The sequence below is a fragment of the Triplophysa rosa genome, linkage group LG12, assembly GCF_024868665.1.
Source record: "Triplophysa rosa linkage group LG12, Trosa_1v2, whole genome shotgun sequence".
Taxonomy (NCBI): domain Eukaryota; kingdom Metazoa; phylum Chordata; class Actinopteri; order Cypriniformes; family Nemacheilidae; genus Triplophysa; species Triplophysa rosa.
Window position 1 is genome coordinate 10,198,925 of NC_079901.1, and position 12,317 is coordinate 10,211,241.

The window sequence follows — 12,317 nt, forward strand, 5'->3', positions numbered from 1 at the left end:
TCGTAACACTGTAAAATATCTGTGAAGTTTATAAAATGTGACGCAGCCACGCCTGGATGAACAATGACAGCCAAGTATGTATTTAAACACTGGCGCTCACAACTACATTTTATACATTTTTATACGCCGTATCAGTGAGTGCTTCCAACAATGTAAACTGGTTACTAAACAAACAAAATTATGTATATACTACAAACAATATATAGGCCTAAATGATTTAAATATTGCTTGTTATGCCCTTGAAGAATTGCCATTTGCTGTTGTTTTTGAATAATTAATGAATTAGGTCTGTGACAGTAGTTCTTTGGCGATGTTCATGTTAGTCATTTATAAATATAATTATGTTTTGAGTTCTGTTTTGAACAATAATGTGTATAATAAATGTTCTGTCTGACTCATGTTCTCAACGTTAAACCGTCGTTGGAAGTAGCGTAGTTGTTTAGCCCTTTCAGTCGCGAAAGCAATCAATTCGGTTCGGGCCAGAGACCCGTCGCCTTGACCATGCCTTCCGGGGTCGTCACTCAGGGCGAGCTATATATATATATATATATATTCATACATACATACATACATACATTAGGACATTACATTACATATAGTCATTTAGCAGACACTTTTATCCAAAGCGACTTACAGAGAGTTCAGGAGCAATAAAGCGATATGTCATACTGGAGCAGTAATACAATTGGTGCTAATACCAAGTTAATAGTTTCAACAAAAGCCAGAACTATACCTGTTGAGAGAAAGAGAGATGGTTAGGTTTCTTTCTCATTTGTCTGTCAAGTATTCTAATATACTAATATATAAGTTCAGGAAAGTTACTTCAAGAGTTAAGTGACAAAGTGAGTATGCAAAATAAACTTCAGAGCAGGAGGGCGTGCAAAATAACACTATATTAATATTTTACAAATATTTGTTTACGATATATGGGAAATGTGCCATAATGCACGTGATAGAATAAACATCTATTAAAAGATTCTATTTAAAATATATAGTTTAGCATTATAAATAAAGTAGGCCATACTAAAGTCTTACACAAATTTTTAAAAACATTAGTTTAAAAAAAAAGAAAATGGGTGTATCTGTTGTTAATCGATATTTAAATTAATTATTTATTTATTTATTATTTCCTTTATCTATTTTCCACGTTGACACGCGTCATAAAGCATCCAGCGTGACAGCTGTTTGGCAAGTTCAAATGTCCTTGCCGAACAGATTCGCAGAATTAGTTATAGCAATTTATTATGCACAACAATTGAGGTAAACAACAGTCGTTATCTCTGAGGAATATATCAAGAAATATAGAGAAAAACATCTGCAATGTTCGCGCAACTGACTGTAAGTATTTAGTTTTTTATAAATAAATAAAAAGTGTTGAAAGTGCTGCAGCCGAATCCTCCAGTGCGTTTAAACAGAAGTTGATGACGTATCTCTGAGCAGTCAACAGACGTATACACAGTCGGTTCGGACTGAAGCACCGGAGCCAATATTTTCCTCTTTTTCTGCTGTTTGTGCGTTTTCACGGTCTTCAACATCATTCGAGTCGAAGAGAGCGTTTGCACGGTCCTCGGGAGGCCGTTTCTTGCGGACTTTGAGGATGTGAGCGCGCTCCGGAGTGTGACGCCTGTTTTTATTTTAGCCCAGCGCCGCGACGCACAGAAAGTGAAATGGACGGATAGATCATTCGACATGACACTTTAAAGACACGACTGGATCGTTAAACATTATTTTGCACTTTATATTAAATCGTTGGCTTATAAGAGTCTCCTTTAGTAAACGCGGAGGTCTTTGCGCAGAAGAGCAGGCCAGCTGTAAAAGTCTAGTGATCTATATCTCGCACCAACCTAATATACAGTCTGATATCTTTAAACACTTCTGCCAGTCCTTGTTCTTGATCGTGATCGTGGTAGCAGAGCAGGAACAGTTGTAAATTTAATCGTGGACAAACCTTAAAGACGCATTGTTTGCTGAATGGTGGTGTGTGTGATAGTGTCAACATGATGCCCATTTAAAATATTTTCTTTAGTGTGGTTGATATTGATACAGTTTGACGTCAGCTCTGTTTGACATGTACCTACAACCTGATCTGGAGCACAGGATTAAACAAGGAAATATATCAAACATAGTTTATGATTGTTAACCTGATGCAGCCCATAAAATGCTTCAGAACACTACAGTAATGCTGTTAAATAAGTAAGTGGTTTTGTGAAAACACAAACAAGTAAAGTTTAATTATTAGAGTTGGTTTTCAGAAAATATACTTTGACACCCCACTCAAAGTAGTGTTTTTTTGCTGTAATGTTAATGTTTAATAGCCAATGCACTTGTCAGGGAGATATTGACCTGTTTTTTCCCCAAGTTTGAGAAGATTAGACTATGTTTTAGCTGGTTGAACATCTTTAGTGCGTGACAGGCAGTGGCGTGTTCCAGCTTTCTGGAAATGAGAAAATGAATTGCGAGAATCAAGCTGTAGATTCGTGCAATGCCATGACAAAACCCGACGTCGATGACGACACTACATCACACCCCGTGGACAAAATCCTTCCCTGTGACTGTCTCTCAGATGGAGAAAATGGGGAGCGGGGTGCTACCACGCAGCCTGCGGACTCGGCTGTCTTAGCGAGATTAAAAGACGTCCGTGCCAAGGATGAGGATATTGAGCTTTCCGCAGACATCAAAGCAATGCACTGTAAAAACAATGGATCCATTGCATCGGCTGCACTGTCAGCTGACCCTGTGAACGGTTCCAGCGGTGAGCAGCAAAAACTTTCAAGCAGTGTGGAGGAATCATTAGTGACCAAATGTTCTCTTGGAGATGGAGGTGATGATGATGATGGTGACATGGATATCGGTGTGGATTTAAGTCTGGATGAAAATGGGGTTTTGGACTTACAACCAGCAGACCAGACGACTGCTGTAAGTGACGGAAGTGCCTCTAGTTGCGATAACGTCCTCATTTCAGAAACTGTCATAGAACTGCATTCACAGGTAACTTCAGAGGAAAGTACTGAAGATGTATCCTCGCTCAGTCCATGCGTGGAGGCCGTCTCCCCTGCTTCCACACCTGGGGAGGGAACAGGGGTCAAGCACGGCTCCAAAAGGGTGACCTTTCCTTCAGACGAGGACATCATCTCGGGTGCGGTTGAGCCGAAGGACCCTTGGAGACATGGTAAGAGGACATTTACAGTTTCTCAACACATTGTTTTGTATTAGGCTGTTTGCTTGAGCCATCAACATCTTTGAATTGTTGTGAAGGACTGTCATTATTGAGTCGCGTCCCAAACACAGAGGCCATCTCCTGCGGCCTGCGTTGTTGCTCCACTCAGATTTGTGTGATCATACTCGGTGGTCAGATTATTCAGTCCCTGCTGAGTCCAAGCCAGAGCTTTGAACATGGCTTCTGTTACCCGTTTTGCTCCAGGAAGAGAGCGCGAGAGCATAAACAGCAGTGGTTTCCTGAAAGGCTCGCGTGATCCAAATGACACTTGATCCCAGAGTCCTCCAGGGTCATTCCAAAGCTACATAACAACTGCAGCCATAATTGTTCGTCTGAGGCTCCAGCAAACATAGATATGGAGCAACCTCCGTAACCCTTCCAGACGGTGTTACATAACACTGAGTTATCGGAATCTCGTGTAAGGCACAGTAACCCAGAACCTCGTGTTATTCTGAGCGTTTGGCTGTGTCACGTCACACTCGCAAACGCATGTTTGTGAGCCAGCAAAAACGTAACGGCACGTTCTTTGCTTTCTTCTCGGCCAAAGGTTATGAGGTGTGTCTCATTTTGGCCCGCGGGGAATCTCTTTTGTGTGCTCTACACAGGCCAAGGTGTAGTGTGCATTGCTTATATCTGAGTAAGCTCAATCAAATCCCAGCAAAGCCGTCAAGACACAATAAAACAACGGATGGTTTGACAGCTGCTCTTTGTTTTCATTGTGGTATTTGCATTACATTTTTACTTTTGGCAAACACTTTCATTCAAATCGACTTTGAATAGTGTATTCAAAGAACAAGTTATCAGTCTGTGTGTAGGTATTGAACCCATGACCTTGATGTCGCCAGCGCTATGCTTTAGCAGCTGATAATATATAAAACATAGTTGATGATGATAAAAATGTGCAATTTATATTATTTAGCTTGAGTTGAATCTCATTGTCTCAAATTTTCTCTATCTCAAATAAAACTTTTTTTATTAAAATAAACATTTACTAGCCAGCTTCAGTTGAACTGGTTTTGTGGTGTCTTGTGGTTTAAATGATCATTAGTTCAATGTTATTAATGCAAGTTGTAATATTTTTGCCTATTTTGGTATCATCTATCTGCATGGTATTCATTACGTAATCCTCTCTACATGGATAAGAGAGCTTGGAATTGCACTGGTTGTACAGTTTATGTAAGTTTTAAAGGTTCCAGGTCCAGCCATCACAGGCTATTTGTGGTAATAGTCTCGTGTTTAAAGAGCTGATGAGCATGCACAAAGCTCGCTGTGTAATTTCCACATAATGTTGTCTCTGGAGAATTCCAGTGATCCCAGACCTGCATTGCCACCATTGTGTCTTTGAGCAGGGCACAGTAGATCAGATCGCTTCAGCAGGCCTTTTCTTGGAATAAATATTGTAAATTGCAATGTAGACTGAGTAACTAGTTAGTTGATCCACTCATGTGATGTGTGGATACAGATAATGTATAGAAGATAGTAGGGCTGCAACTAACGATTATTTTGATAATCGATTAGTTTGACGATTATTATTTTTTCTTTTTCTTTTTTTTCTTCGATTAATCGGATAAAAATGTAATTACATCTTTTGCTTATAATAAGTAAATCAGATATGGGAAAAGTATACACAACTGAACTCATTAGCCTTCTCCCAAAATGTTGTGAATGTCTCCATAATTAACACACCCGGTGAGTTGATTCATGTGTCATATTAGGAGCAACTGACAATAGTCTCTCCCAAACGTGGGAGGGAGGAGAGGGTCGGCCAAGGAAATATTTTTTTTTGTGCCATGAAAAGTGAGATATTTGTCATTCAAATGTAGTGAAGTACAGTATAAAGTAAACAGAAAAATTAATACTTAAGTACAAACACTCAAAAAGTGTACTTAAGTACAGTACTCAAGTAAATGTACTTCGTTACCCACCTCTGAACTAAATAAACCACCAAATCAGGGTATTTAGCCTATTATGTACTTTGCAAAGTGCAAACGCCACAAATTGGGTTTTACTAATATAATCTTTTATTTTGTATTTAAAACACCTCTCCCCTTTAAACTTTAAAAATGCGCAGCTTGATGAGATGCATGCAGAACACGTCGGACTTTAAAACTGCGCACCTTGCGCTGCACGGAGAGACGCACGCACCGAGAGACACGTCTGACTTTAAAACTGCGCAACATGTGCCGCACGGAGAGACACGTCTGACTTTAAAACTGCGTACCTCGCGCTGCACGGAGAGACACGTGTGACTTTCAAACTGCGCACCTCGCGCTGCATGGAGAGACGCATGCACCGAGAGACACGTCTGACTTTAAAACTGCGCAACATGTGCCGCACAGAGAGACGCATCCACGGAGAGACACGTCTGACTTTAAAACTGCGTACCTCGCACTGCACGGAGAGACACGTGTGACTTTCAAACTGCGCACCTCGTGCAGCACGGAGAGACAAGTGTGACTTTAAAACTGCGCATCTCACGCTGCACGAAGAGACGCATCCACGGAGAACCACTTCTGCATTTAAAACTGCGCAGCTCATGCTGCACGAAGAGACGCATCCACGGAGAACCACGTCTGCATTTAAAACTGCGCAGCTCATGCTGCACGGAGAGACACATCTAAAACGGTCATTTTAAAAGGGAGGAAGACGCGCTTGATTTATAACTGCTCAGCTCGCAAGTGATGTCACAGACCAACTAATCGATAATGAAATTCGTTGACAACGAATTTCGTTATCGATTATTATCGATTTTATCGATTAGTTGTTGCAGCCCTAGAAGATAGATAATCATTTGATTTTTGTTTATATTGTCTGCAGTGCAACTCTTTAAGGTGCTCCTAATATTTGGGAAGTTGTTGTTTTTTAAATATTGGAGGCTTTGAAAGGTCTTATTTCACTGTCACACATTGTTCTGTTGTTATTTGGGAATGAGGAAGTAGTTGAAATCACATGCCTGTACTGTACAGCGTATAATTACCTTGTATTCCGCAGCTGAACTTCCCACTTTTGTAGCTTGGTTTCCTACACCGTTTCCTCCCACGCTAAGTTTTGTATCAGGGAAACACTTGTATTTGTTTATCCACCGTACTTCTTTTCATGTGACTTCACGAACGAGCCAGTGGCCGTTTTTAGAAAGCCGAGTCTGTTTTGATGTATTTGCAGTGACAACTTTTATAAGCTGAAAATATAAAGAACTATAAAGAATAATAGATTATTATTGTGATTAATTGTAATAGAGAAACATGCCGTGGTGGAGATATGCTGTTTTGAGTTTGAAAACCTATATTGACACTTCCTACTGACACACTACAACAAAATATCTTATTTGTGTTATTATGTTTATGTAGTGCCATCTAAATGATGTTTTATTAACAAAGTTCGGGAGGAGTACGTGCAGATAACTAACCCGGCTGGCTTGCAATGACCAATCTCACCATTCAGATAATTAACCCGGCTGGCTTTCCATGACCAATCTCACAATAAGATAACTAACCAGGCTGGCTTCCAATGACCAATCTCACCAATAATCTTTTAGCCCGGGAGAAAAACCCCTACAAATAGACAAGACGCCTTACCCTCATTCTCTCTACATTTTCGCAGCATCCCTCCTCCACCCCAACTCCTCACCATCAGCCTATTTTACTGCAGCATAACAGGGGGAACGACCTGAGTCCGGGCACACACCGGACCCGGGGTCCTCTCCCCGGACAAGGGGCGGGCGCTCCGAGTTCGGAGGAACCACTGAGCTCGGAGCCCTCTCCCCGGGACAGCGCGCCAAATATGCATAATATCCGTCCCCCATCTGTAGTTATTATATGCGAGGTGAACTCGTGAAACTAGTGACGTAGGGATGTTTTTATCATCAAATGTCTACGGTTATAATGAGACAAAGGCCTCCCAAATTCTCTGTGCGATATCTTAGTGTTGCCAATACCTGTCTCTGAACTCTGTTCAGAAATCCTTTACAAAAATATGTTTACATTACGGATGTAAATCGGACAGTTCATCCTTATACAATGCAATATCTATTTTCTCCGCCAGCGATGTGATATTTGCTGAGACCTCGTATACAATTACGATTCAATTAATTTACAGATATTTTGATATTACTTGCCTAGTTTACACAAGCCAGTGTTTCCCCTACCATTGCTTTAGGGGGGCACCCCGTCCCTCCAACCGCACCTCCTGCCCCCCTTGAAGGTCAAGTTAATTAAATTTTTTATATAGCGCCAAATCACAAGAGATGTCATTTAATGTTATCTTTCTATATAACATGTCTAGGGCTGCAGCTATCGATTCTTTTACTAATCTAGTATTCTACTGATTTTTCATCGATTAATCGGGTATTCGGATAATAAGTACTTTTTCTTTATTAAAAAGCAATACTAAATATACAAGAGAAAATAAGGCAGGTCTCTTAAAATGAGTAAAACAACTAATTTGTTTCTTTTTTTAGAACAATTAAAGTTTTTATTGCTGAAATTGCATACATTAACTCACTCAATAACATGTTTGTGAAATAAACTCTCAGTGCAACTCTGGAGGTGAAGTTCATGTCCTCATTCAGCGCAGACGCAGACAAATTCATGAGCATCATGCATGTAGCACGTTAAACTGTGCAGTTCATTCACTCAGACACGCAGAACAGACAGATGACGTGTAAATAACAAGATTCGGTGTCCACAAGTCCGCATCTAGTTTGATGGACTCAATGCAGCCGGAAAACAAGTTTCACTCGCAAAATAGAAGTAAAATAACAGTTCACCATTTCAATAAGCTCTCATTTAATTATCAGCATGAGAAATACATGTGAACAGACTAAAATGCGTGAGACTTGAGAGCCCTGTAACATGAATAGAGTTTAGTGGTCTGTGCGTCAGTAATAACGGTCCGTGGGGAAACGCAGTGCTCCTTGTGTACTGTAGTTAAATGGATTAAACGAAGCTTCGAGGCAACAAAAATTGCCTCGATGGTTTTTTGTATTCGAATAACTCTAGTTACTCGAGGAATCGTTTCAGCACTAAAATGTCTATACCTTGTTCTCGTATTAAACAAGCTAAATAGCAATATGTTATTTATCTTATTTACATGGCGGCATAGGCATGTCATTTCTGTTTCTACATGGTCGTGCCTTTACAGTTCCCCTCTGCTCTTCGTAATGAGTTCCGCCCCCATGCTCTTGCACACAGAGACACGTGCGCGCACATCTACAGGTAAGCACACTCCCACCAGCGGACAGAGAGCGCGTGTGGGAAAATATGTCGCGTCAACCACCTGAAATTTAGATAAAAATATTGGCATTTTTAAACGCTTAAACGCTCCCAGGGTGGGGACGCTTCTCATGATAAATTCATTTCAGTTGTTACATTTGTTGTCAATAGTTTTTTAAATATTCAAATAGACTACTAGGACTTCGCTTCAGCACCAGAGCCTACAACACATTTGATCAGTTACCAGGCCTTACTGTGGCTATCAGAATATAAACTAAATGGCCTGATAAAACATTAGATTGATTGATTAAATACTATTTATTAAAAAAAGCATTGTCCGGACTAGTGTTGTCACGATACTGGAATCTCTAACTTCGATTCAATACCTAAAAAAATGTCGATATTCGATACCATTTTCGATACTGCCATAGCAATAAGGCTAAAAACTAAGCTAAAACTAAGGGAAAAAACTGCCATAGCAATAAGGCCCTAAATTTTTTAATTTTTATTTGAAGTTAAATTGCACAAGACTTGACAATGAGGTATATTTTTACATTATTTATTGATTGTTAATCTAATGTTAATTTTACTAATACATTTACTATTTAAAATCAAAGTTGTATTTGTCAGTATTAATGGACCAGACCCTGTTGAAAAAACCAGCCTATGCTGGTTTGGTATGTTTTGATGCTGGTTTGCTGGTTTGTGCTGGTTTAAACTGTTCATGTGCTGGTTTAAGCTGTTCATGTGCTGATTTAAGATGGTCCTTAGCTGGTTTAAGATCAAACCAGCATCGATCAAAACATACCTTACCCAGCATATGCTGTTTTTTTCAACAGGGGAGCTTACATAAATAGTTGTATTTTTTAACTAACATTTAAAAGAGATTAATAAATACTTGAACAAATTTATTGCTCATTCATTGTTCGTTAATGTTAGTTAATAGCCTACATTTTTATGATTACATTTTTTTTATTTGGCTAAATTGGCTTTTATTCACATAGGCCCATACTGTAATCATTGATCAGCGCACATATAGACAGAAACGCAAACTTTAAACGCAAGAAGTGTTGCAGAGACTCCGCACTGGACATCTTTCTAACATTAACAACTTTTAACCGGAGTGAATGAGATGAGTGGATGAAATCATTGAACAGCGCACACACATAGCACGCTATGGTAAACACTGAAGTGCAAACGTGTATCACACGCGAGAACTGTTGCGGAGACTTTACCCACACCAGCATTATTTCAAACATCAACTTAACCGGAGCGAACGAGACGAGTGGATGAAATCAATGATGAGCGCACATAAAGACAGAAAAGCGTGCATTAAACATGAGAACTGTTGCGGAGACTCTGTACTAACATAAACAACATATAACCAGGGCGACTGAAACGAGTGGGTGAAATTAATAAAATAAAATAATTATTTTCTATAATATTTACTTGATTTGTATTCATGCTATGTATTAGTTTAAATGATTATGGATTACTTGAGTTATATTAAATTGGTCATATGACACGGCTAAAACGAATATTATTTTTTGTTTTAGATGTAATGCAATGTGTATACACGATTTAAGGTTAAAAAACGCTGTATTTTCCACACACCGTGCATGTTTGTATCTCCTTTTTGCCCCGCCTCTCTGAAACGCGTGGATTTTTTACAAAGCTCATGGCTCTGAAATGCGAGGTGTGCTATCATTGGCCAGTTAACCAGTGCGTAGTGATTGGTCGAATACTGCAAGCGTGTGACGGAAATGTAACGCCTCTTACCATATTTGGAACATCAGGTTCCAAAGCAATTGGACTGACAGGAACGCCCACCTTACTTGCGTATACATTTGGGCGGTCTTAGTCAAATCACACCACGAACTGACTTAGATTTGTGGGGGTGTGGTTACACGAGGTGTTTCAGGCAGGTCGGGGTGAGCATTCGCTTTTAGATAGAATGCATATTTTGTTCCGACACTTTAATATTTGCAGTTTTACGTGTCTTATACATGCATAGGCAACTTATAACACACCAAAGACACAGAAAACACGTATTCGTGCCATATGACCCCTTTAAATTATCAAAATTTTCCCCACATTTTTTCAGGTAGTGGTGCCACCCCTGGCACAGAGACACAGTCATGAAGCGCGCATATCAAATATTTGATTCCAAAACAAAGACTGTTTATTCTTATACCAAACTTCAAACAATTTTGTGTGCGTTATGCGGTTCAAAGTAAAATAAAGCCAGGTTATATATCTCTCACTAATTACATATACTCGATATTACTGTTGTGCAATTCAAAGAAAAAATGAAAGTATGCATGTGGGGGGTGGCCCGGGTCTTGACTTTGCTTAGGGCCCCCAAAATGATAAACATGCCCCTGTCTATAGGCACACACTTCTAAATATTGCTAAGAGACCAAGTTTGTCAAAGCGCTTTGTATTTTTGTGTTGATCAATATGATTGCAGTAATCCCAGAAAGATTTATATCATGGACATACCGTGCATTCATTTATGATGCAGCTTTTAAAGAATAGTATTTTCAAGAATAGTAAGACTATGCTCACCAAGGCTATGTCTAAGAAAAACTGTATTGTAATGTTACACTTCTAGTTCACATATGTCAAACAAAATTGTTTTGCTTTAGATTTACATCTATTAAACATTTGAGCAGAAATCCTAAGTAGATGTGACCTCATGTTAATGCGTTTTTAGTAAAACACCTAATGCAAATCCAAGTAAAACGCCTGAAGCTAAAATTGTAATAAATTAATCAGACAGTTGCTTCAGTGATCACTCAATCAGTCAATTTTGCTCTGGATTTTGATGTTTTTTGTTGCTGGGGCTTCTGTTGGGTATCACTCATGATTTGTGTCTGATTGATCATTAACCACAATTCCTGTCAAAAGCAGGCAGAAAATGCAGCATGTGAAACAAACCCACTTACAGCATTCGTGCTAGCCACTGTACCCACTTAGATTAAAGTTTTGGAACTGAGAGTAGAGGTATGCCACCAAACAGAACAGAGAAAATAAACAAACAAATAGATAGATAGACTTAAAGTGTCCACACTAGATGTGACACCACTTTGCAACACATTGGAAAAGGTTTGTTTCCTATGTTGTTGTTACAATGGGCTACAATAGATTCTATATTAGAAACTTTTTCTTTAATGTTTTTGTGTGGACATGATGTAACAGTAACAATGGCTGACACCTTTAGAATCTATTTACATTTTTAATCTGTTTTTATTTCAAAATTTAAAATACTGTCTGATCAATACTGATAAAATCTTTTACTGTAAATTTGATACATTTTACTGTAAGTTTGAGAATTCATGTATTGCACATTAAATGTTTGTACAATATTTATACAAATATTTTTTTTATATTTTAAGTACTTTTTATTTTAATTTATGCCAAGTGTAACTTTTTATAAGGTGTCACTTTGTGAGGCTAGATAACGCAATGCCAAATCCCAAATACTGTTTTAACCATATGCAAGTAACTGGTAGGCCTTTCTGAATGTAATCTCTGGATGACAGTCACATCTTTGAGCAGTGTTGGTTTCATTCAGGTCATCTTTGAGGTGATTTATCTGTACTTATTACACGGCTCATTTGAATGCTTGATTCTGATTGGCCAGTCGCGACATTCCAAGGGTTGTTATTTTCAAATATTTTCAAATGATTTTTTGTTATTTTCAAATAACAACCGCTCAAAACTAATAACACCCTGTAACCTGGATGCTGCAAATCATTTTGAGAGGGGCAGTTTAATATTCCACAAAAATTTATTATAAATATGTCTTTTAATAACATGTATGACATTTTATTTACAAATGATTAAACCAATTTGCCTGTTCGTGACGTTTGAACGTCGTTTCTTAC

At 38.8% G+C, this 12,317-nt stretch overlaps 1 protein-coding gene across 1 annotated transcript in view; it reads left to right on the forward strand.

Moving 5' to 3' along the window:
* Positions 1-1,403: 1,403 nt before the first annotated feature.
* The window catches only part of ppp1r37 (protein phosphatase 1, regulatory subunit 37), a 57,540-nt gene continuing 46,626 nt past the window's right edge, over positions 1,404-12,317 (forward strand). Inside the window, exon 1 of the mRNA XM_057347838.1 lies at positions 1,404-3,169. Coding sequence (XP_057203821.1) covers positions 2,449-3,169 — 721 coding nt within the window. The 5' untranslated portion in view covers positions 1,404-2,448. The remainder of the gene's footprint in view (positions 3,170-12,317) is intronic.